The following is a 26993-nucleotide window of genomic DNA, read 5'->3' as shown; positions in this document are numbered from 1 at the left end:
AACATTGGGTACAAGTATATGGAGGATCTGCCCTGCTACATCTGCATGCAGAGCTCTCACCACCTACCCTAAGTCACAGATGAGGGTGTCTCCCAAAAAAGGACCCTATTTAATAGACTTTCATATTCTGCCCCTGCCTAGTAACCTCAGGTTAAACTTGACCAGTCTTCAAACTCCGCCACAGACACAAAAGTCCCAAGCAACTTTTTCAGTGTTCCATTTTTAAATACAGACAATCCAAGATCAAAAGACATCTGAAGGCTATGCTCTAGTAAAATGAGCATCCACGACAAAAGAGGATATGGATACGGATAACAGTGGGCTCTGCTTGGGAGAGACATAATGGAAAGTCCCCAAATGTCAGCCGTACAACCAGCCCAGAGAGGAGAATGAGGACAAAAGATGCCCAGAAAAAGGAGGACCCTCTAAGGACCTAATATGATGGTGCTTTGGGGAAAAAAAAGTATCATTTTAAGAAAGAGATTGCCAAAAAAAAAAAAAAAAAAAACAAAGTAAAACTCCACAAAGCCCTTTACAGGGAGAAAATGTATTAATGATAGAGCGCTGGGGTCAGTGAACAAATTTACAAAGCCATGATAATGCAAAACCTGTACGAATATTACTAAAAGTAGTTTTAAAACTCAATTGGGAGAATGGGGGAGGGCAACTGGGGAATAAGGGAGTTAAAGCTTCATTTCTTCTGAGAGGAAGTAAATATAGGTCATGTCTAGAACTGTTAAATTGAGACAACAAGGGCAGGACAGGAGAAATTTTTATGCATTATAAATATTTCGATGTTATTATTATTTTTTTTTTACCGTGTGTGTATTGCTTTGACCATTTTTAAAAGTATATAAATGCACATTCCCAGCACTACTTCAAGAAACTTGGAATCAGCAGGTCTAGGGGCACAGAAATCTGCATCTTTAAAAAGCTCCCCAAGTGATTCTGACAAAGTTAACCTTGTGTCCCTTTTAGAGAAGCTAATAAAGAGGTAGCAACCAGTAAAAGCAATAACATCAATCTGCTCAAATGGAGAAATGCCAGAAGCTAGACAATGTCAGGGTGTTGGCTTTCCAGTTTCTTGCCATTTTACTAATAAAGTGAATAACTATTAGAAGAGGGCAAATAAAAACTAATGGGATGTGACTGACCTCATAATTCAACCCATCTATAGGAGAACATCATGGACAGGTCAACTTTCCTTGCTCTTATATTTGTTGAAAACCATAAGCCTTGATTCAAAAATTAGCCTGGGGAGAAACATGAAACACCATGTAACGAGGGAAGCTTTTTAACGGAAGGATGATAGATAAGTATGTTTTAGACTCTGCAGTTTCTACATAAGCCTTGTTACATCAATCTTGATTTTTAAAATAGTTTAAAGAATGTTATCAGGATCTCTGGTGTCTACAAATGATTGCTGGGATGTGGTGAATCCTTAATAATCAGAAGTCGGATGGTTTCTGGGCACTATGGTAATTTCTTCTAAGAAAGTGTCTTCTGGAACATTATAGGACCATTGGGGATTGGCTCAATTAGTTGTTAAAAAACAGGTGGGGGGCACAGTGTCCTCCATTTCTCCTGTCTCCATTGCTTCCTAGAATCAGTGCTGACTGAGAACGGACCACCCTACCCTTGTTTCTATAGTACGGGACCCTAAGTCAACTTTAGTAGAATGGATTTTTCTTTGTGTCCAAACTATTGACATCTCTTTGCCTAAACTAGAGATAATCTAGAGCCAGAAAAGTTGATTAAAATATTTTCATGATTATTTCAATGTCAAATGACATTGCTCGCCTTTTAAATATCAATGATTTATTGTTTATATCTGTAGTGTCAATTATTTTTGTTAACTCTTGAGGTTCATTTATAGATGAAATCATTACAAAAAAGGAAATTAATTTTGTCCCTAACATGTACTTGTCTTTTAAATTTCATCCAGAAACTGGAAAGATGATTTGTTTTTGCTTTAATGGTAAGCTATTGGTCTGATTAGCATCGACGAGGTTATATTGGAAAAGAGGAATTCAGCTAATTCAAATTTCACATTTTAATTTCTAAGTGTACCCATCCATCCATCCAACCAGCCAACAAGTATTTATTGAGTAACTGCTATTTGCCTGGCACTGTTTTAGGTTCTAGGGATTTACAAGTAAAGAAAACATCAATCATAGAGTAAATCTCTATGCCTAACTGGTTAAAAATTTACATGAGAAAGGTTTTATATATAGGTATTCGTGCATTTATATGTTTTCTGTTTGAGGATATATGACTATATACTGTTCCTTGATGCTTGCCACAAGCCTGAATAGTTCATCTTTATCAGTTATAATTATCGTCTTACTTGATACTTCACATAAACACCCACTGAAGGCAAAATATTAATCTACACTGAGATGGCATATAAATCTTTTCCTCGGTATTTCCCACTACTGTGCTTTTGCACATTGCTGTTTCTTCTTCCTCTAGCTTTCTTCACTTGTCCACCCAGCAAACGCCTACTCATCATTCAAAACTCTGTCAGACATCATCTTCTATGAGGCCTTCCCTAAGCTCTTCTCAATAGAATTGACCCCCTTTTCCTCTGTACTATTTCTGGACTTTGTACATATTTGTATTTGCATAGTTATAAATATTCTCTAACATATCACTCATTATTTCTATACTGTAAGCTTCTTAAGAATAGAAACATTTGTTTCCTCATTTTTGCATCCCAAATAATTATCAGAATGCATGGCACATATGGGTATTCACTAAATATTTGCTGAACTGAACTGAGAAGCCATTCCCTCTACTATAACTTGTGGAATGCTACAGAAATATGTTTACATTTTACTTTAAATGATATCATGATTAAAAATAAACACAATATTTTTGACTATTTAATAAGCAGTGGATTTCAACATTTTATTTTCTTTTCTGATGAGAGAAATTATCATCCCTAAAAAGCCTAATAAAATTATATAGTTAGAAACACACTTTAAAAAAAATTCTGTTGTGCCCTTGCCCAACTCTCCTGACTTAGTGCCAACATCATGGTTATTACAGACTCATCCTATTCATACTGTGTTACAATTACTTGTTTATATATCCAAAGCCCCTCCTGGATGTAAATTCCTCAAGAGCCTGGCCCTTGTCATATCCACCTTTGTAGTCCTGGTGGACAGCAATGACTGTGAAAGGAAGGAGCCTAACAAGTGTTTGCTGAATGAATAAATAGAAGAATAAATAGGAGACAGTGAACAGAATAAAATCCTAGGTTCTCGCTTTCTATTAGGACCATTCTGTGATTATCTTAAATGCAGAAAATCTGCTAAATTCTAAATAAAGCTTTGACTTTGTTGTTGAGTAGGCTAACTTAGACTGTGTGAGTGTGGCAAACTACGAAAATGAGTGAGAAGGAAATACACCTTACTATGCAAACCTTTGAATTTTATTTTGTCTTTTAAGTTTACACTGAAAGAAGTCTTTTCTAGTTTTGAAACACAGAATAGTGGATTGGGCAAGAGAAAAAAATAACTGGGTTTTTTATTATGAAAAGAAATGGGTTTGTTACCTGACCAAGGAGGTGAAAGACTTATATGCTGAGAACTATAAAACATTAATAAGGGAAACTGAAGATTACTCAAAGAAATGGAAAGATATCCCATGCTCATGGATTGGAAGGATTAATATTGTTAAAATGGCCATACTATCCAAAGCAATCTACAGATTTATTACAATCCCTATCAAATTACCCATGACATTTTTCACAGAACTAGAACAAATAATCCTAAAATTCATATGGAACCATAAAAGACCCAGAATTGCCAAAGCAATCCTGAAGAAAAAGAAGAAAGCAGGAGGCCTAACCCTCCCAGACTTCAGACAATACTACAAAGCTACAGTAATCAAAACAGCATGGTACTGGCACAAAAATAGACATATGACTCAATGGAACAGAATAGAGAGTACAGAAATAAACCCACACACCTGCGGTCAATTAATCTTCAACAAAGGAGGCAAGAATATACAATGGGAAAAAGACAGTCTCTTCAGCAAGTGGTGCTGGGAAAGTTGGACAGCCACATGTAAACCAATGAAGTTAGAACACACCCTCTCACCATGCACAAAAATAAACTCAAAATGGCTTAACAACTTAAATATAAGACATGACACCATAAAACTCCTAGAAGAGATCATAGGCAAAACATTCTCTGACATAAATTGTTAGGTCAGTCTCCCAAGGCAATAGAAATAAAAACAAAAATAAACAAATGGGACCTAATTAAACTTATAAGCTTTTGCACAGCAAAGGAAACCATAAACAAAACAAAGACAACCTACAGAATGGGAGAAAACATTTGCAACCAAAGCGACTGACAAGTGTTTAATTTCATACAACTTATACAACTCAACAGCAAAAAAACAAACAATCCAATCAAAAAATGAGCAGAAGACCTAAAGAGACATTTCTCCAAAGAAGACATACAGATAGCCAAAGAGGCACATGAAAAGATACTCAACATTGCTAATTATTAGAGAAATGCAAATCAAAAGTACAGTGAGGTACCACCTCACACAGGTCAGAATGGCCATCATTAAAAACTCTACAAATAACAAATGCTGGAGAGGGTGTGGAGAAAAGGAAACCCTCCTACACTGTTGGTGGGAATGTAAGTTGGTGCAACCACTGTGGAAAACAGTGTGGAGTTTCCTCAGAAAACTAAAAACAGAATTACCATATGATCCAGCAATCCCACTCCTGGGCATATATCCAGACAAAACTGTAATTCAGAAAGATACATCCACCTCTCTGTTGACAGCAGCACTATTCACAATAGCCAAGACATGGAAACAACCTAAATGTCCATCGACAGATGAATGGATAAAGAAGATGCGGTATATATATATACAATGGAATACTACTTGGCTATAAAAAAGAAGGAAATAGGGCTTCCCTGGTGGCGCAGTGGTTGAGAATCTGCCTGCTAATGCAGGGGACACGGGTTCGAGCCCTGGTCTGGGAAGATCCCACATGCCGCGGAGCAGCTGGGCCCGTGAGCCACAGCTACTGAGCCTGCGCGTCTGGAGCCTGTGCCCCGCAACGGGAGGGGCCGCGATAGTGAAAGGCCCGCGCACCGCGATGAAGAGTGGTCCCCGCACCGCGATGAAGAGTGGCCCCCGCTTGCCGCAACTAGAGAAAGCCCTCGCACGAACCGAAGACCCAACACAGCCAAAAATAAATAAATAAATAAATAAAATAAAGTAGCTATAAAATGAAAAAAAAAAAAAAAAAAAAGAAGGAAATAATGCCATTTCCAGCAACATGGATGCAACTAGAGATCATCATACTAAGTGAAGTAAGTCAGAAAGAGAAAGACACATACCATATGATATCACTTATATGTGGAATCTAAAATATGACACAAATGAACCTATCTATGAAACAGAATCACGGACATAAAGAACAGACTTGTGGTTGCCAAGGGGGCAGGGGGTTGGGGGACGGATGCAGTGGGAGGTTGGGGTTAGCAGATGTGAGCTATTATATATAGAATGGATAAACAACAAGGTCCTACTGTATAACACAGAGAACTATATTCAGTATCCTATGATAAACCATAATGGGAAAGAATATAAAATATATATATATATATATGTATGTATAATGGAATCACTTTGCTGTACAGCAGAAATTAACACAGCATTGTAAATCAACTATACTTCAATAAAAAATATTGATACAAGAAAAAAAGAAATAGGTTTGTTAAATATTTCACTGAAGTTCAAAAGCATTGGGGATCCTTTTCCCTCTATTAAGTCGGTATTAAATCCACAGTTTCCTCGTATTCTAATTGTAGGTGATAGGATGATTTTTAATTGAGTCATTTGATGTTTTTTGTGATTTTTGGCAACATGAAAGTGTGGCTGCCTAGTAAAATCTCACCAGATGAACAGCAGAGTTAGATACTCTCTAACTTGCGGAAAATTATGTGCACATGATTTTTACAACAGTAGCATTTGAAAAATGTGGTTAGTTAGTTTTGAAACTTTACTCAACTTTCAAGGAAACGTAACATCTATTAAATATATTATTACTCACTAGTGACTGGCAGTGACAAATATACTCATTAGGTGACCTTGAAAAGATGTTCTTTCTATAGGAACCATTTAATAAACAGTCATTTTTAAAATGAAAAATGTCAGATGAAGGTCTCAATTTTATGTTGTTTCTTCATACACAAACCACTTTAAAAACCACGGAATAACAATTTGTAAATATATGGAGCATACAAATGGCATAATTTTTCCTCAAAAGTAATCCTCTAATTTCTGTATCTTCTAGGACCCATTGACTTTAGTAAGTTAACATCATAAATTATATCAATGTTGGGAAAAGTGTGAAATGGTGATATATAGTTATTACACTTTGTAATTTTCTAAGGCATTTCAAAAACAATACTCCAAAATTCTTAAATCAGTATTTGATTATTATTTAAATCAGATCAAATTTGATTTCTTCTTTATTTTCCAGACAAGGAAAATAGTATTTGTAAATTATGGGACTAATCCCAAGTCATGGACCAGGTAGGAGAATTTAAAATCAGACTACAAAATCAGACTTAGTTCATTACTTTTTTCTCTGTCTCTGTGCACCTTTCATATTTTATATTTTCTTTCCCTTAATTTGCCTCTGCATTTCCATGTTAAATGAATTTTGATTATAATTTGATAGATATCCAAGTAACTGCATATGAAAATTCATTCATAAGGACTAGAGAAAAAAACCTTATATATTAAAACATTGTATGGGGATATATAAAGATGAATACCATTAACATTTTTTCTATGAGATGAGCGTGCATATTTAAATATAACTAACCTGGGCAATTCAGCATGAGAATACTATAAGATTAATAAAGATTTTAAAAATATCAATAGCTGAACATAAGCAAGAAAAGTATGAAATGTTAATCACATCCCTGAGAAGGGACTCCAGAAATAAATTAGAAAAGTGTCAATCTCAAGGGTCCACTGAATCCAGCAAATAGAAGGGGCAGTCAGAAAAATGAGACAAAAATGGTATTTAAAGTTGTTTCCAGAAATACTTCAATTTGATTATTATTAAATTTAGGGGAGACATAATCTGTGGTCGTCCTAAAGTGAAGTGACCTTTGACCTTCAAATTAAAAACATAGAAAGAAGCTCCTCATATTTGCCTTAGGAAAAAAGTTGCAAAACAATTTTCTAAAGTATTAAGGAACTTACCCGTTTCCATTTTTCCGTCCTGTGCTGCAGGCCCATCGGGAATCACGCTTTTCACCTGCAGAAACTCATCAGGCTCATCTCCACCAATGATGGTAAATCCAAACCCCATGTTGCTCTTTTTCAGTGTGGTGCTGAGAAATGTTCCCTTCAGCTGGGATGCATCCCGGGTAAAGAGTGGTTTTTCTACATTGGCCGATAGAAGTTAAAAAAGAAAAAGCACAGTTAAGGCATGTTCTTACATGGGGAAAAGCCAGCCACCGAGCAGCGATCCCAGGGGTAACTGTGGGGTTAATTACAGTAAATGCAAGCAGGCGTGACTTCAGGAGCGCACCTCTAAGCACTTCCCCCAAACGCAGAGCAGTCCCAAGCGTGCAGGGAAAGGTGAAAGAGCCTGCGTGGTTTGGAGAGAGATTTTTTTGCCATCATTGTTTCCGTTCGCTAAATTCACCTTCTTGTGCTTAAAAAGGGCTGAATCAACAGGTAAAGATAAAGCGGAGCCTAAAATCATCCAGACACATCTGGATGCATTTCTCTTGTTCTGAAAAGGTCCAGGTAGGAGGTATGTGTGAGTGGCTGGTGCTGCCCCAAACCTTGAAGGGACAGGACTAGAAAACTGAAATGGACTATGTTGTTCCCAAAAAAATAGGCACAGTGGAATATTAGCACCTCTTCAAACGTCTAAATTGTTTAGAAAGAATGCCTGGATGTGGGACTGAGTTAGCTTTTGCTTATATTATGAGATGCTATAAAGATAACCAGATAAATCCATTTCTACTGACCTGAGAGTGTTTAGTGTACTCTAAAATATGAGCAAGAGGCAAGCCAATATCTCTAGATATAATTATGAATGTAAAGGTAACATATTTTGTAATAATATGTTGACATGTTCAAATCATATACCTAAATAATCTGAACAGAACTTGAACCCACTCATAGAGGTTTAACTAGTAATTTGTTATTTAACATGCTTTTTCAGCTATGATCGGTAATAAGTATATTCCTACATATATTAAATGCTTTAAAAATAATAGTCATACTAGGAATTAGTATTAATATCTGCTTTAAATGTTATCACTGTCAAGTATTTTATATATATTTTTTAGTTGTTCCATTTTGGGTGATATGATTTGATATTTAAAACAGCCAAACTGTACACAGTGACTTAGTTAAGTATTCTGTTTGCTGTTGTTCCATTTTAGGTGATGTGTAATGGACAAACTATAAAGTCATGAGTCATTATACTGGAATTTTTGTCTATTTACATATCTCATATACCTTTGTGAAGAAGACAGAGCACTTCTTTAAAATATAAATAAAAAACACACATAATCTTGTCACCTCCATTCCCTTTATGAAAGTAAAGTTTACAAGTTGGAGAGAAGTTCCAACGGTGAGACCTTTACATTCATCCTTATTGTGCTGTAGTGATACGGCGTGAAATCAACCGTAGGCATATCTAGACTCCCCAACTACCAGAGCCTCCTTCGTGCTTCCACGTGTGAGTGAGAGCCCACTAAGACGTGAAAAGCGTGTGCAGCATCTCATTCCCGTATGTGCCTCCAGGGTGAAGTGAGGTGCAGCAAGCAACCCAGGACATACCGATGCACCCGGGCCTCCAGGCCAGGTGGCGCCCATAGTAAGACATGTCACTCACGCTGCGTGACCGCTCCCGGGCAGCGCGGGGGCAGGCGGGTTTGGGCCTAGGTACTGTCGATGAGGAGCTGTCTACTGTCACAGAGGAGAACAAGCCTCATTCGTGTGCTTGGTCATTTGAGGACAAGCTTATGAGTCTCTATGGATCTCTGCAGTTTACGGTACCATCGTCATACCCGTTCAGCTCTACCTGGCAACGTGCTGTAAATTCCTATAAGGTGCTACCCGAGGCGTTACCTTCACTCGTGAATGCTAAATGCATGAGTTTAGAGACAGAGCAAACACCCAGCTGAAGCTAATTGAGGGGTCTGGGGAAAGCAAATCAATTATATGAAATGGTCCAAGCTAAAGGCCTATTTGGAGAGCAGGCAGTTCGATAGACAGTCTTTCTCTTTGAAACGCTGCGTGTTGACAGGTACTAACCTCGGAAGCCTGGGGCCTGCAGGGGCTTTGTTCCAAGTTCTGTGTGGGGCATGTTATGCTGCTGTAGCTTCCTTTTTGCTTCCAGGACAGGGTTTTCAAACTGTGTTCTTCTATTTATGTGGCTGAAAAATAAAATTTCAAATTAGGATAACAGTGGGGCAAAGTCATTTAAGAGAACATAGGAATAGCTCTAGCTGAATGTCCCACCAGCACGCAGTCAGGCCTCTGCTGGGGCTGGCCTGTGTACGGTGCGCATTTCTGGGACAAGAGCAGAGCTCTCAATGGCTCTATCGTATGGTATTGTATTTAAGTTATGCATGATTCGGCCAAAAGAACTAGAATGTGAACTTGCTTTCTGGTCTACTGTGTTAGTTTGAGACGAGTTTGGTGCATTCAAATAAATGGCCAACAAATGAAATTTATACCAAATGGTGCTTAAGAAAGAAGTATTTGTAAAGTATTTCTAAGCTTTGTAAAGTCCCAATAGCCAACAGGATAAGTATAAGGTCAATTCACTAATTGCTTTACTCTTAGAGCGACTGAAGTCCACACATTTTAGAATCAGACAGACTTGGATTAAAGGACTGTGCGGAAACATTCCTAAGGATATTTAGGAGTTGTGGGATACCTGTAGGATGATTGATAGTGAGATCAGTCAAAAGCAGAGTATTTACATTCTCCCTGGTGAGACAATAAACTTCTAGATATCAGACACAGAGCATCTTTAAGCAAGTGTGGATCAGCTAAACCAAGGGCTTAGGGTTTAAGAATTCCTTATAGTATTCTTACAGTGTGATTACACCAGGAATTATCTGACTTATACTAACAGAAAATTGGTTGTTGAGATTTTGTTTCTTTTACCTCCTTCCTTTTCTTACGTGTATTTATAGACCTAAAATAAGAGGATTGTGTGTGCGCGTGTGCACATTAAGTATGTGTACACTCGTCAATGTGAAATCATACATTGAAAAGAGAAGGTATGTAGGTAAAGGATGAATTTTAGAGACAGATGTGGTCAATCCCCAGCGTTTTCACTTCTAGGCACGTGATTTAGAGCAAGTCATTTGACCTCTTGTGTGTCAGTCTCATGACCTTTAAAATGGGGAGAATTAGAATTCAAGATTGTTGCCATGAGACTTGACTGAGGAAATTTATATGTAGTACCTGGCACAGAGTTAAGTACTGAGTAATTGTTCATTCCTCTTCTAAGCCCTCTCTCCTCTTCATGCTCTCATACAATAATCCTATTTTTGTTTGTACAAAGAACCAAAATCAGGTACACGCCACCCCTCTAGTGTCTCTTACTAAACTCCTTTGAAATCTTCCTATTACCTAAAGAAATATTATTCCTGACTCTGCCCTTACTCATCTCCATATCTTCTCCTTTGGCTGCATCACCACATGCACCTTTTGCTTTGGATACACTCGGAGCCACTCAAATCAGCAACACCCTATCAAGCCTCTTCTGTTTTCCCGTGAGACTCAGAGCATTAGTGGTGTAGCAGCTGAAGCTAGACAGCCTGGGTTTGAGGTGGCATCTTAGGCAAATTACTAAACTCTCTGAGCATCAATATTCTCATCTGTAAAATGGGGACATTAATATCTACTTCTTGGAGTTGCTGTGAAGATAAGAGAAATAATGTTTGCAAAGTACAGATATACAGGGAGGACCCCGCAATTGTAAGGTATAGTTGTTCTTTATTTTCAAAGTATAGTTATTCTCTATTACTATTATTTATAAGTGCTGTTGCTGTTATTGTCATTATTATTACAATGTTTTTTCCATCTGTTCCATAACTCCTTCTCCAACCTCACCCAGCAACATTCTCTGCCTGTGTCATGCTCCTCCCCTTGGCTGTCATAAAACCTTCAACAGACTTCTGTCATCACAGTTTATTTTCTTACACCCTGCCTCATAGTCAAGAGAATCTGAGGCCCTTTTAAAGAACAACAACAAGGAAAAGTAAACAAAATCCAGGGTGAAGTTAGTTGAGTCTAGGTGGAAGATCAATAGACAAAATTAATAATATAGGATCCTATTTGTTTACTAGAGTTATGTTGCAAATTAGCTTTGAGCTTTCAAGCTGCTAATTCAGCAAGAAAGAGAAACCAGTTATATTCTTCACAGTATTTAAGATAAACTCAAGACAGTTGTTCTGAAGGACATAGTATTCCTGTTACTGACTCTCTTGAGATCACTCTTTCCAGGTCTTGGATAAAGGTGTTTCTGTGATGTAGTATACAACATCCTAAATGATAATGACACAATAATGAATTTAGTAACCTTATCATACTGTGTTTTATAATTGATTTTCATGTTTATTTCCTTCTCTAGACTGTGCACACCTGTATACAGGATCCATGTGTTATTCAACTTTGTATACTAAGCACTGGACATAGTGAGAGATAATATTTTTTTGTTAAATGATGAATATGTGTTTTAAAACTTTTGTCTGCAAATATATGTTACTAATTTTGAGAAATCAGAAACAGTTCTGAGGTGTACCAAAGTATCAGCTTTCTTCATTTCCTATCTGTTCTGTTTCTGTTTTTCTAGGTCGTTGTTCATCATATACATAACTTTACGCTTACAAAATACATTACAAGAACTTTCTGGGGTAGATTTACTATACAGTTGGGTTCCTCCAACTTGCTACCTGCATATCATTACTTCCTTAGAAAAGTCATAGCCACTTGCTTTATGGAAACTATGTTGAAAAGATTCCATTCACCATCAAAGTGAAGTTCTACATTTCACAGAGAATGAAAATACCAATGAACTCGTCTGGTATGACTTGTACCTGACAAAGAGTGGAAGCTGGGATGGCTTTAGTGTCCTGAGCTAATTGCTACAGAACATTTGCATTGTCACAAATAAAGTCATTCATTTAGAATTTAAAATGCTCCCAAGCTTTAAAAGACCTATTACAAAGAAATATGATTGTTGCTGAATAGAGAAGCCTTGTCTTCCTTGTGCTTCCAATAAGAATAACTTGAAGTCCTTTTAGCAAGGATTTGGGGGACTTACAATGTGTAAAAGGATGTGAATGACAAATGTCATCCTCCTCCTCATTGTTTAGGCTCTGTGAGAGAATTATTAGCTAGTTCATCCAGCTCTGTACTGAACAGGAGCCTGGGAAGCTACCAAGAGTTCTTATTCTTTAGTTAAATCTAGTTTATTATCATATTTTAGTAATAGAATTTTTAGGTGTTAAGAGCTAAGGGGGTAAGAGACATATTCTGAGGAGGGTAGATCCCAACAACCCCATTTCCTCTTACAAAAAAGAAAGACTACTGATATGAGATCCTTCCATGTGGGAATGGCAAACGGAACAGGATATTCAAGGATGACATTCCACCACCTTCTCTCTTTGCCAGTACACTCACTTATTTGCAGCTTAATTCCTCCCTCCCCTTTTCATTATGGAATGGAATGGAAACTTAAGATAAGTTCGTATGTGGCAGTACTTTGTAGTTCTGGATGAACCTGAAGAACTTAAAAAGCAAACAAAAACAGAAAGGACTCAGGCCCACCCTAACTCAACTGAGCCACAATCTCCAAATGGGGTACGGGCATTGACATTTTTTTAAAAAAGCTTCCCAGATAACTCTATAGTGCAGCGAGAGTTGCAATCCCCTAAGTTAGAAGCTGAGAAGGTGTGAGAAGGTAGTTGAATAAGGACTTTCTTGCCTTATTCAACTGGAAGTCTCTTTTTCTGTATAGGGCCCTGGGGAATACTAGGAAATGCTCTTTTGCTCTAGAAGAGAGGACACGTGCCAACAAAAGGGTGAGACATGCACAGAAGGAAGGAAATCTTTGCAGCTGATGGATGATATGCTGCCAAGGGTAGTCCCAGCTCAGAGTCCTGTGTGACTGCCACCTCCTTCACTGTGGGGAAGCAATGGAAGAAACAGGGGGAAAGTCATACACCCTGAGCCCATCAGTACACACAGGGCAGGTCTGCTGGGTGATGAAGGCCATCATCTGACCCTCACTACCAATGCTCCCTCCATATTCCAGCTTGTTAACTCTCCACCTTGCTTCTCCTGGGTTTTTGGAGAGGGGCGCTTTTAGTGCACAGTCACAAATGACACCTTTTGTACCCACTGGTCACTATCACATCATCTTGACTTCAGTTGACAGATTAGAAATGGATCTTTGGCTCAGTGTGAGAGACGAAGAAAGCAACTTTCGAGTGGAGATTGTACCACGAGTAAAATATTTCCAAGATGATCAAGGTGGCTACACTAATTACTCCAATGCATGAGGTAGCCAGTGCTCAATAAATATTTGTTGAACAAATGCCTGGAGGGAGGCAGGCATGTATGAAAGGTCATAGATCTCGCTGTTTTCCAGTTTAATTCTCCCATAAAATATATGTTGTGATAGAACTTATGGTGAAGCCAACTTATGTGCTATAACCAATCTGCATTTGGGTAATGATCCATGGAATCCTTCAAAACAGAGAATCTTTCAAGACTTTCTCGTGATAGTGAAAAAGTCATCCCACTTCTGTGATGAAAGATTTGGATCTGCTGTCTTGTGTTACAACAGAAATGTGCTCAAATGGCAAAGCACTATATTAGAGACAAAATATGGGAGCACCAGGAGGCAGCTCCTCAGCCCTGGGTGTGGGAAGGTTGGCTTGGGGTTTGGGGTTGCAACTCAGTATGTCATCCCTTCTATGCAAACCTGCTCCTTTTGGGGCTTCCCAAAATCTATTTTACTGGGAGCATTTTTTTTTTTTTTTTAAGAGAGAATAATTCCTGAATGGAATCACAGTATGAATTTCCGGGTTGCTTGGAATTCCATAGGTTTTCCTTGACCCTAATTCTGACTCCCATACTTCTGGATGGTCAGGAAAGTGTATGTTGCCTCCTCACATCTGAACCCCTAAACTGTAGCTACACTGGTAGCCAAACACACACACTGCCCCCTCCCTGTCTGTAGTTTTATTCATTTAAATACAAGCTTTGAGAAGACCCCATAAAGTTTTCTCTACTATCCACTTGAGACAGATGGAATAAAATCTTCCTCCTGCTTCAGAAGCTAAGAGAAGGTAATAACTCTACAGGGATCTCCTGGGGCCAACCCTCTTGATAGAAGGCAGGACACTGTGTTAAGAGCTTGGTCACTGCAGTCACATTGCTGGCATTCACATCCAAGCCCCACCACATCCTAGGCATATGATCTTTCGCACATTATTTACCCTCTCTGTGCTTCAACATTTTTCATCTATAAAGCTGGGATAAAAGTAAGACCACCTCATAAAGTTGTTGTGCATATTAAATAAATTAAAATGAGTAAATCACTTAAGACCAGTGCCTGGATGTAAGTACTCAATAGATGCTACTGTGATTCATCAGATATTTGTTTCTCAAATGGTCTTTGCTAGGCTCTTTGGTAGTGGGCGCAGGTAGGGGCAAAGATCAATCAGACACACAGTCTAGCAGGGGAGATAAAACAGAAACAAAAAGAACTATAAAATAGGCTTTCCATAATATGATGTACGCCTTATGATGCTTTGAAAATCTAGATTAAAGACTAATGTTTTAAATATACTTTATTTAAAAAAAAATGAGCTTTGGATAAATGGAAGAATTAAATCTATTTTACTTGGAGCATTTTTTAAAAACAGACTAATTGAATCCTGCCTCTTGAAAGATTTCTTCCCAATTCTAACACTTAAGTGATAACTTTCTTTCTATAAATGTCCATTCATTATTCCCTACTGTACCTGAGAGAAATGTGAATTTGCTTTATGAATGTGGGTGGGAAGATTGAGTCACGTGTTACTTTCTCTTGCTCTTTTTGGACATGAGGGTGTCTGATCTGGGGACATAGTGTCCAAGTGGGAGGTGGAATCACGGCCAACTGAGAAGAGTATTTTTATATTTGTGCTGAAACTCTCATAGCTAAGGAGTCTGTCCTCCATTCCTCACCGGGCAGAGCTTCCCAAATGTGGATATATTTTCAGATAAATGAGCTCTCTTCCCTTCCCTAGTAGTAGTGGCAAGTTATTTAGTTGGCATTGATTTGTAATGTGTATTTTATGTGTATCTTATCTATAAGGGGGATTCATCGCTTAGCCATTACTATTTACCAATTACTTGGAAAACTTGATATTTTACTCTCAGCAGAAATGACACTGTGCACTGTCAATCGTGCCGTGAAGCCCCCAGGACCTGCAAGATACACAGACTCATTTTTTAAAATTTCAGAGCCAGTAGGCATGCATTTAAAAATGTTTTTTATCCATCCCTTCCCTCTCTTAAATTTTATTGCTGGGTGCAGGAGGAGGTTATTGTTATCAAAGGTAACAAAAGATTGAGCAAAAGTGGTGAGTCATAAACTTAGAGGGAGAATAGAGCTTAGCTAGAAGGAGACCACAAGACTACACTATTGCAACATCTTTCAGTGTTAAGAGACAAGACTAGATCAATTCTCCTCCACTGGTGTCTGCCAACCCTGACTCACTGGCTTTAGTCCTTTAAGTCTCATGTACACTTTCATGAATGTATCAGTGCGCTAGGCACTGGGAACACGAAAATGAATACAGCACAACCCCTTCACCAAGGGGGCCCGTACTCCAACAGGGCAGACACGCAAGTTGGGTGACCAACCACCCCAGGTTTGTCTAGGACTAAATCGTTTCCCAGGGTGCAGGACTTCCTTTTCTAAAACCTGGACTGTCGGGGGTAAATTGGGCTGAGTTGGTCCCTCTATAAGCGGTCAGAAAATTTGTATGCACAAAGTGGGGACTCCAAAGAAGAAAAGACAACTTAGTCTGATGGTTCAGGGAAGCGTCACAAAGGAAGTGACACTTAAGCAGATTCTAAGAGGATAGATGTATTTTGCCAGATGGAGAAGGAGACATTTTAGGAAGAGAATAGTGGATTCAAAGGTGTTTGGGAATATCCATCCTGCTTAGCCAGAGTATGGGGCTCGTGAATACACACATGCGTATGTTTGCATGTGGGTGGTTCTGTGAGAGCAGGAGGCATGGGGGAGAGGATGAGCTTCAAGACGGGGAGGATACTTCCAAGCCATGGGATAAGGTTTCGTTTTGTTTCAAGTTTCCCTACTTCCATTATGGCTTTAGTCTAATGGCTGGCCATAACTTGGAAAGTCTCCATCCTGGAGGATGTGCCTTATTCCTGAACTTGGGGGGATTACAGAATGAGTTTTGCCATATTAACCACATAGGAAAAGTTGCAGTGCTCCCTAGAATTCCCAGTCATTTCAGCATCATTTAGTCGTTACCTCCAATGTACTGGTTATTGTACTTACCCGGTGTTATGAGGATGGACAAGATGCTCTCTGACTGTGAAGAATCACATTACCCAGGGAACTAGACCTTACAATGTGCTGGGAAGGGTGAGAATAATCTGACTTGTAATATACTATATGTTGAACTGGATTGCAATTTATTAATAACTTAGGTATGAGTTGTTAAAATGTGAAGTCACAATATAGCCTAAGTCTGCTGAACTCCAAAAAATACGATTCAGTATTAAAAACCTGTGCATACACATCACTCATATATAATGTTAGACGTACACAGCCACGGGTACAGGAATACTTTGGGCCTGACATCAAGGTGAGTCAGAGAATTACCAAGGACACTCGGAACAGTGAGGAATCGTGAAGGCGACATCACTGATGTCTAGGATTATCCAGGAAGGAGGGAGTCAGGGAAGGAGTGCCAATGAGGGGAGATGGACACGATTGGGCACAAGACTGTGAGATTTTGAAAGTCAACATGACAGGAAGATAATTCCAACTTTATATAATAGCAAACCTCCCCAGGTTTCCAAGTCTAATATTCAGAGTGAGAAAAAGATTAAAAAAATATTATTCTTGACTACTGAGTCTTTAACACTGTTAAGACCAGAGAAAAATAAAACACATAGCTATTCCTTTCATATGTTAGAAAGTAATGCAGGAAGAATTAGAAAACAAAGCAAAATTAAAAGTACCTTTGATGAGTCTTAGGGAGAAAAAGATCTTTTGCCGGATACCTAGAATCTGCAGAGAACCTTTCAATACCTTGCCATTAATAAGTGGCCGTGGGCCCTGACTGGGCAGGAGCCTGTCATTCTGAGAAGATAAGGACCCTGGGAAGATAAGAAAGGCATGGAAGAGAAGTCGTGGGAAGAGAGGATAAAGGTTCAGCAGAACCAAGAGCAAAGAAAGGTGGCAGTAAGTTGCTTCATTGTTGTTTTTAATAAATTGCTTTTTGGGGAAAACTATTGCTGCAGAGTTTTATATAATTAACACACGATGTCTAAAATTATGCCATTACGAGAAGAGCAAAGTTCTGAGATGACAGTTTCATGTATCTGTAACAGGGGATGTATTTTTATGTAACTTGTTTGTTCCTTTGCACAATACACATGCAGGGTTGGTGAATTTAGGCTCCCGTGTTGGCTGAGCTTGTATTTTCCATTCTAAAGCTGCAAATAAAGAAGATGAAAGGTGTGATGTTGGATATTTCAAGAAAACGTTCCATCTTACACGCTTTTAAAGTTACTTAGTTGCTGTTCAGATTTAAATTCTATTTAACAGATGCCACATTTGTGGAAAGAAATAGTTGTTTGACAAATGAATGTCAGCCTTGTAAATAAAAGACAGAATAATGGGAGAACGGTGGGTAGTAGCAAGAGATGGGAACTAATATTCATTGAGTAAATACTATATGCCAAACCCTCAGGTAAATATGTTCCTCGCTTTCAATTCAGCGGCTCCTCAGAGAGGGTAAACAATTTTCTGCAGTTCTCACAGTAAGAAGCAGATACGTGAATCAAACCCACCTCTGTGTAGTGCCAACTCCAAAACATTGATTTAGGTGGTTCTGACACAAATATACATTTACTTTTCAATGATACATCTTATGTATATGTAGGCTTGGGCTATCTTTAGTAATCTGTGACTACTTCAGCCAGGTGATTCTCAATTATGGTGTTATTTGTGAAACTGGAAACTTTCACAGCATTGTAAATTACATGCTGGTTTTTGGAAGATAAAACCGTGAAAATATAGCACATTATTTTGATTATTAAATGATTTTTTTAAAAGAACCCAATGATTATGTGCATAGAAATAGGGGCTGAATATGTTTTATAAGAAAACATATATGTGTGTGTATGTTTTGCATATTGTAAAAAGTGAGCAATGAAATGATAATGAGAATATGGGTGAGGAGCCAGGAGACCGGCTTTGGGTGACCTAGTTTTCAAACTAGAAGAGTCTCCTCCAAGGGTTGCCTTTTAGCCTCACTTAGAGCTAATCCTAACTCTACTTTTCTTGAACTTTGCCCTTACCAACTCTGGAAATTGAACATGGGCCACTGTCTCTGGCAATCATGATAATGATAATAAGATTCTGCACTAATATTTATGAGTAAGGTTAGAGTTGTATGTGAGTGAGAATGGGGGTAGTCAATAATAACAACTACGTATGTCTTGTCTCAAACCTTGAAAAGGACAGGTTAGGCCCTGCTGAAGTCCAGTGATACAATAAGGAATGAAAACATGGTACTTACTCAATCACTTACAGAAATTCCTTATGTGGTAACAAGGGGGAACCTCGAGTGCAGGTAAGACCTCCCCTTGACGCTCACATAAGAGTTACCTGTAAATTGTGGATTAGGCCGTAAGCAGTAACATAGGTGAGGGGAGCCACCTGCACTCTGGTTTCCTCAATCTCACAGGGACCTATTGGGCTTCTCCAGAGTGAAAGCCACTTACAATGAGTCTCAGTTATCACTCTCTGTTATTTTTAAGATCAAACAAGTGTTTGAAGTTTAAACCACATTTGAAGATTAAGTCTATCTCTTACTACCTTTGTAAAGTTCCCCTAATATCTCTGAACTGCAATGGCCTCATCTGTAAATATCCTATTCACCTCACAGGACTGTTTTGAAGAGAAATATGTGAAAGTGTTTAAAGATGAAGCACTGTATAGATTTTAATATTATCTTCTTGTACTGAGAGTATGGGAGTCAAGTGTAACTTAAATATGGACAGCATCAGGTCTCTTAATTCCTGTCCTGGGCTGCAACTCTATTTCTACCGCCTACGAGCTTGATGGTCTGGATTCTTTAAGTTTCTCTGTCTGTAAAACATGAATAATAGTATCTGACATACAGTGTTGTGGTAATGACTAAATGATTTATGTAAAATGCTTAAAACATACCAAGTGCTTAGTAGACGGTAGCTATTAATATGACTTTTCTGGGTTGACTGATATTTATTAACTATTTACAAATTAAGTCAATGCCCCCAACTAACTTACTAAGTAATATTACAAGAAAAAGAAAGATAATCATTCCTATCATTTTATCTATCTGAAAATATATTCATATGTTTTTTGATGCCCAATTAAAACTGGAGAAAGTGAAGTAAGAATAAAATGAGGGGACTTTGTCAACCTCTATATATGAGTGTTGTGCTTAATGGAAATTTGAACTAAGCTCTTTTCATTATGACAGACTCAATAAATGGTACTTAATAAGCTTTCAGAAACCACACACCTAATGGTGAGGAGTTTCTTCTGGACTAAATTAATGCAAATTTAATTTTATTGGTTTATCAAAGCAAATGGTCTCTTTTTGCCTATAGTAGATCCGGTTAAGCTCAGCCACAGAACCTGATTTTTTTCTTGATAATTTAAAAGTTCATCTTACTTAGCTAGATTGAACATATGAAATTTGATAATAAAAAATGTGTGATCCGTCTATTTTTATTACACAATAAGCTGTCTATTATAAGATAATTTCATCTAAAGTCATCTGTTAAACACTAGTAATAAATAATGTTTAACAATGTCACTGTACTATAAAAAAAGGAAAACAATATCCTTTCAAATGTATTCAGCTTTGACAGCGGTGAGAAAAATATAGTTCTTACCTGACTTTTTGTTTATAACCTTATCTTTATCTTTCTGACTTTTTATTTAATGATAATCAGTCTCATATCTGTTGATACCAAATACATTTCTACTTTTTGTCAGAGTTTTGAAAGGAGATTCTATTATAATAATCCACCCTTTTTGTAAGTCTTCTTTCTTTAACACTCACATGATGGGATTGTTAAAAAAATTAAAAAAAAATAAAAGAATGGTAATATAAGTTATTGTCTAGCCAAATAACAAGTAGAAATGGAAAGAAGATGCTTTTACATTTTAAGTACTCTTTGATCAGCAGGCATAATGAGAAAATAACGAGGCTTATTTAACACAGGAAAATGGCTGCCGGAGCCTGAACCAAAATGGCGGAGTAGAAGGACACGCTCTCACTCCCTCTTGTGAGAACACCAGAATCATAAGTAGCTGCTGGACAATCATCGACAGGAAGACACTGGAACTCACTGAAAAAGATACCCCACATCCAAAGACAAAGGAGAAGCCACAATGAGATGGTAGGAGGGGCATAATCACAGTAAAATCTAATCCCATAACTGCTGGGTGGGTGACTCACAGACTGGAGAACACTTATACCACAGAAGTCCACCCACTGGAGGGAACATTCTGAGCCCCATGTCAGGCTTCACAACCTGGGGGCCCGGCAACAGGAGGAGGAATTCCTAGAGAATCAGACTTTGAAGGCTAGTGGGATTTGATTGCAGGACTTCAACAGGACTGGGGGAAACAGACACTCCACTCTTGCAGGGCACACACAAAGTAGTGTGCGCATTGGGACCCAGGGGAAGGAGGAGTGACCCCTGGGGAGACTGAACCAGACCTACCTGCTAGTGTTGGAGGGTCTCCTGCAGAGGCGGGGGGTGGCTGTGGCTCACCGTGGGGACAAGGACACTGGCAGCAGAAGTTCTGGGAAGTACTCCTTGGCATGAGCCCTCCCAGAGTCTGCCATTAGCCCCACCAAAGAGCCCAGGTAGGCTCCAGTGTTGGGTTGCCTCAGGTCAAACAACCAACAGGGAGGGAACACAGCCCCACCCATCAGCAGTCAAGTGGATTAAAGGTTTACTGAGTTCTGCCCACCAGAGAAAAAGTCAGCTCTACCCACCACCAGTCCCTCCCATTAGGAAACCTGCACAAGCCTCTGAGATAGCCTCATCCACCAGAGGGCAGACAACAGAAGCAAGAAGAACTACAATTCTGCAGCCTGTGGAACAAAAACCACATTCACAGAAAGACAGACAAGATGAAAAGGCAGAGGGCTATGTACCAGATGAAGGAACAAGATAAAACCCCAGAAAAACACCTAAATGAAGTGGAGTTAGGCAACCTTCCAGAAAAATAATTCAGAATAATGATAGTGAAGATGCTCCACGACCCTGGAAAAAGAATGGAGGCAAGGATCGAGAAGACACAAGAAATGTTTAACAAAGACCTAGAAGAATTAAAGAACAAACAAACAGAGATGAACAATACAATAACTGAAATGAAAACTACACTCGAAGGAATCAATAGTAGAATAACTGAGGCAGAAGAACGGATAAGTGACCTGGAAGACAGAATGGTGGAATTCACTCCTGCAGAACAGAATAAAGAAAAAAGAATGAAAAGAAACGAAGACAGCCTAAGAGACCTCTGGGACAACATTAAACGCAACAACATTCGCATTATGGGGTCCCAGAAGGAGAAGAGAGAGACAAAGGACCCGAGAAAGTATTTGAAGAGATTATAGTCGAAAACTTCCTTAACATGGGAAAGGAAATAGCCACCCAAGTCCAGGAAGCGCAGCGAGTCCCATACAGGATAAACCCAAGGAGAAACATGCCGAGACACATAGTAATCAAATTGGCAAAAAGTAAAGACAAAGAAAAATTATTGAAAGCAGCAAGGGAAAAATGACAAAAAATATACAAGGGAACTCCCATAAGGTTAACAGCTGATTTCTCAGCAGAAACTCTACAAGCCGGAAGGGAGTGGCATGATATACTTAAAGTGATGAAAGGGAAGAACCTACAACCAAGATTGCTCTACCCGGCAAGGATCTCATTCAGATTTGATGGAGAAATCAAAAGCTTCACAGACAAGCAAAAGCTAAGAGAATTCAGCACCACCAAACCAGCTCTACAACAAATGCTAAAGGAACTTCTCTAAGTGGGAAACACAAGAGAAGAAAAGGACCTACAAAAACAAACCCAAAACAATTAAGAAAAGGGTAATAGGAACAAACATATTGATAATTACCTTAAACGTGAATGGATTAATGCTCCAACCAAAAGACACAGGCTCTCTGAATGGATACAAAAACAAGACCCATATATATGTGGTCTACAAGAGACCCACTTCAGGCCTAGGGACACACAAAGACTGAAAGTGAGGGGATGGAAAAAGATATTCCATGCAAATGGAAATCAAAAGAAAGCTGGAGGAGCAATACTCATATCAGATAAAATAGACTTTAAAATAAAGAATGTTACAAGAGACAAAGAAGGACACTATATAATGATCAAGGGATCAATCCAAGAAGAAGATATAACAATTATAAATATATATGCACCCAACATACGAGCACCTCAATACATAAGGCAACTGCTAACAGCTGTAAAAGAGGAAATCAACAGTAACACAATAATAGTGGGGGACTGTAACACCTCACTTACACCAATGGACAGATCATCCAAAATGAAAATAAATAAAGAAACAAAGGTTTAAATGACAAAATAGACCACATATATTTAATTGATATTTATAGGACATTCCATCCAAAAACAGCAGAGTACACTTTCTTCTCAAGTGTGCACGGAACATTCTCCAGGATAGAGCACATCTTGGGTCACAAATCAAGCCTCAGTAAATTTAAGAAAACTGAAATCATATCAAGCATCTTTTCTGACCACAACGCTATGAGATTAGAAATGAATTAAAGGGAAAAAAACGTAAAAAACACAAACACATGGAGGTTAAACAATACGTTACTAAATAACAAAGAGATCACTGAAGAAGTCAAAGAGGAAATCAAAAAATACCTAGAGACAAATGACAATGAAAACACGACAATCCAAAACCTATGGGATGCAGCAAAAGCAGTTCTAAGAGGGAAGTTTATAGCTATACAAGCCTACCTCAAGAAACAAGAAAAATCTCAAATAAACAATCTAACCTTACACCTAAAGGAACTAGAGAAAGAAGAACAAACAAAACCCAAAGTTAGCAGAAGAAAAGAAATCATAAAGATCAGAGCAGAAATAAATGAAATACAAACAAAGAAAACAATAGCAAAGATCAATAAAACTAAAAGCTGATTCTTTGAGAAGATAAACAAAATTGATAAACCATTAGCAAGACTCATCAACAAAAAGAGGGAGAGGACTCAAATCAATATAGTTAGAAATGGAAAAGGAGAAGTTACAATAGACACCACAGAAATACAAAGCATCCTAAGAGACTACTACCAGCAACTCTATGCCAATAAAATAGACAACCTGGAAGAAATGGACAAATTCTTAGAAAGATATAACCTTCCGAGACTGAACCAGAAAGAAATAGAAAATATGAACAGACCAATCACAAGGAATGAAATTGAAACTGTGATTAAAAATCTTCTAACAAACAAAAGTCGAGGACCAGATGGCTTCACAGGTGGATATTATCAAATATTTAGAGAAGAGCTAACACCCATCCTTCTCAAACTCTTCCAAAAAATTGCAGAGGAAGGAACACTCCCAAACTCATTCTATGAGGCCACCATCACCCTGGTACCAAAACCAGACAAAGGTACTATAACAAAAGAAAATTACAGACCAATATCACTGATGAATATAGATGCAAAAATCCTCAAGAAAATACTAGCAAAGAGAATCCAACAATACATTAAAAGATTCATATACCATGATCAAGTGGGATTTATCCCAGGGATGCAAGGATTCTTCAATATACGCAAATCAATCAATGTGATACACCATATTAACAAATCGAAGAATAAAAATGATATGATCTCAATAGATGCAGAAAAAGCTTTTGACGAAATTCAACACCGATTTATGATAAAAACTCTCCAGAAAGTGGGTATAGAGGAACCTACCTCAACATAATAAAGGCCATATATGTCAAACCCACAGCAAACATCATTCTCAATGGGGAAAAACTGAAAGCATTTCCTCTAAGATCAGGAACAAGACAAGGATGTCCACTCCCACCGCTATTACTCAACATAGTTTTGGAAGTCCTAGCCATGGCAATCAGAGAAGAAAAAGAAATAAAAGGAATACAAATTGGAAAAGAAGAAGTAAAACTGTCACTGTTTGCAGATGACATGATACTATACATAGAGAATCCTAAAGATGCCTCCAGAAAACTACTAGAGCTAATCAATGAATTTGGTAAAGTTGCAGGATACAAAATTAATGCACAGAAATCTCTTGCATTCCTATACACTAACAATGAAAAATCTGAAAGAGAAATTATGGAAACATTCCCATTTACCATGGCAACAAAAAGAATAAAATGCCTAGGAATAAACCTACCTAGGGAGACAAAAGACCTGTATGCAGAAAATTATACGACACTGATGAAAGAAATTAAAGATGATACCAACAGATGGAGAGATATACCATGTTCTTGGATTGGAAGAATCAATATTGTGAAAATGACTATACTACCCAAAGCAATCTACAGATTCAATGCAATCCCTATCAAATTACCAATGGCATTTATGGAACTAGAACAAAAAATCTTAAAATCTGTATGGAGATACAAAAGACCCCGAATAGCCAAAGCAATCTTGAGAACGAAAAATGGAGCTGGGGGAATCAGACTCCCTGGCTTCAGGCTATACTACAAAGTTACAGTAATCAAAACAATATGGTACTGGCACAAAAACAGAAACATAGATCAATGGTACAAGATAGAAAGCCCAGAGGTAAACCCACACACCTATGGTCAACTAATCTATGACAAAGGAGGCAAGGATATACAATGGAGAAAAGACAGTCTCTTCAACAAGTGGTGCTGGGAAAATTGGACAGCTACATGTAAAAGAATGAAATTAGAACACTCCTTAACACCATACACAAAAATAAACTCAAAATGGATTAGAGACCTATATGTAAGACTGGACACTATAAAATTCTTAGAGGAATACATAGGAAGAACACACTTTGACATAAATCACAGCAAGATCTTTTTTGATCCACCTTCTAGAGTAATGGAAATAAAAACAAAAATAAACAAATGGGACCTAATGAAACTTAAAAGCTTTTGCACAGCAAAGGAAACCATAAACAAGACAAAAAGACAGCCCTCAGAATGGGAGAAAATGTTTGCAAACGAATCAACGGACAAAGGATTAATCTCCAAAATATATAAACAGCTCAGGCAGCTCAATATTAAAAAAAACAAACAACCCAATCTAAAAATGGGCAGAAGACCTAAATAGACATTTCTCCAAAGAAGACATACAGATGGCCAAGAAGCACATGAAAAGCTGCTCAACATCACTAATTATTAGAGAAATGCAAATCAAAACTACAATGAGGTATCACCTCACACCAGTTAGAATAGGCATCATCAGAAAATCTACAAACAACAAATGCTGGAGAGGGTGTGGAGAAAAGGGAACCCTCTTGCACTGTTGGTGGGAATGTAAATTGACACAGCCACTATGGAGAACAGGATGGAGGTTCCTTAAAAAACTAAAAGTAGAATTACCATATGATCCAGCAATCCCACTACTGGGCATATACCAAGAGAAAACCATAATTCAAAAAAACATATGCACCCCAATGTTCATTGCAGCACTATTTACAATAGCCAGGTCATGGAAGCAACCTAAATGCCCATCGACAGATGAATGGATAAAGAAGATGTGGCACATATATACAATGGAATATTACTCAGCCATAAAAAGGAATGAAATTGGGTCCTTTGTTGAGACATGGATGGATCTAGAGACTGTCATACAGAGTGAAGTAAGTCAGAAAGAGAAAAACAAATATCGTATATTAACGCATATATGTGGAACCTAGAAAAATGGTACAGATGAACTGGTTTGCAGGGCAGAAATTGAGACACAGATGTAGAGAACAAACGTATGGACACCACGGGGGAATGCCGCGGGGGGTGGTGGTGGTGGTGTGATGAATTGGGCGATTGGGATTGATACGTATACACTGATGTGTATAAAATTGATGACTAATAAGAACCTGCTGCATAAAAAAATAAATAAAATAAAATTCAAAAATTCAAAAAAAAAAAAAAGAGAAGATGAAAAGCCAAAAAAAAAAGAAAAAGAAAAACACAGGAAAATGGCCAAATTTATCCTTGTTAACACAGGTGCAGTGGATAATCCTTGAACTAGAAGAAACCTTAGCAATCACCTAATCGAAACCACTCATTTAACAGATAAAAGCCAGTGAGATTAAGTGTAATTTAGAATTTTGTAAATTCAAAACCGTGAATACAAAAAGGGACAAATTATTACTAACATTATGGTCTGTGACACAAAAACAATTTTGAAAAACATTATTTGCATATTAAAAAAGATGAAATTATAGTTCTCATGTGGGGTAGGAGGGCATTACATTTTACCTCTTAAAGGTGACAATCTTGTTTTATTCATAATAATGTGCCAAAGAATGACATCAATCTACTGCTTCCTCTGTTTGACTAAATTTCTTCATCCTTCTGATAGCATCTCTCTGAGCCTAATGTGATTCTAGTTCTGTATACATTAAAGATTGAAAAGACATAA

The 26993-nt window shown here is 38.0% G+C and overlaps 1 protein-coding gene across 4 annotated transcripts in view; it reads right to left on the bottom strand.

Moving 5' to 3' along the window:
• Positions 1 to 26993, bottom strand: part of MAGI2 (membrane associated guanylate kinase, WW and PDZ domain containing 2) — a 1355072-nt gene that overhangs the window by 301667 nt on the left and 1026412 nt on the right. For 3 of the 4 annotated variants that reach the window (XM_007187116.3, XM_007187118.3, XM_007187119.3), the window contains exons 8-9: positions 9331 to 9452; positions 7255 to 7437 (exon numbers count right to left, since the gene is read on the bottom strand). In XM_007187116.3, the coding sequence (XP_007187178.2) occupies positions 7255 to 7437; positions 9331 to 9452 (305 nt within the window). Of the gene's footprint in view, positions 1 to 7254; positions 7438 to 8853; positions 8983 to 9330; positions 9453 to 26993 lie in introns of all 4 variants that reach the window. The other variant, XM_057549547.1, reaches the window with a different exon arrangement.

The sequence above is a fragment of the Balaenoptera acutorostrata genome, chromosome 7, assembly GCF_949987535.1.
Source record: "Balaenoptera acutorostrata chromosome 7, mBalAcu1.1, whole genome shotgun sequence".
NCBI classification, from domain to species: domain Eukaryota; kingdom Metazoa; phylum Chordata; class Mammalia; order Artiodactyla; family Balaenopteridae; genus Balaenoptera; species Balaenoptera acutorostrata.
Note: the sequence above shows the minus strand (reverse complement) of the source record. Positions and strands in the feature narration are given on the sequence as shown.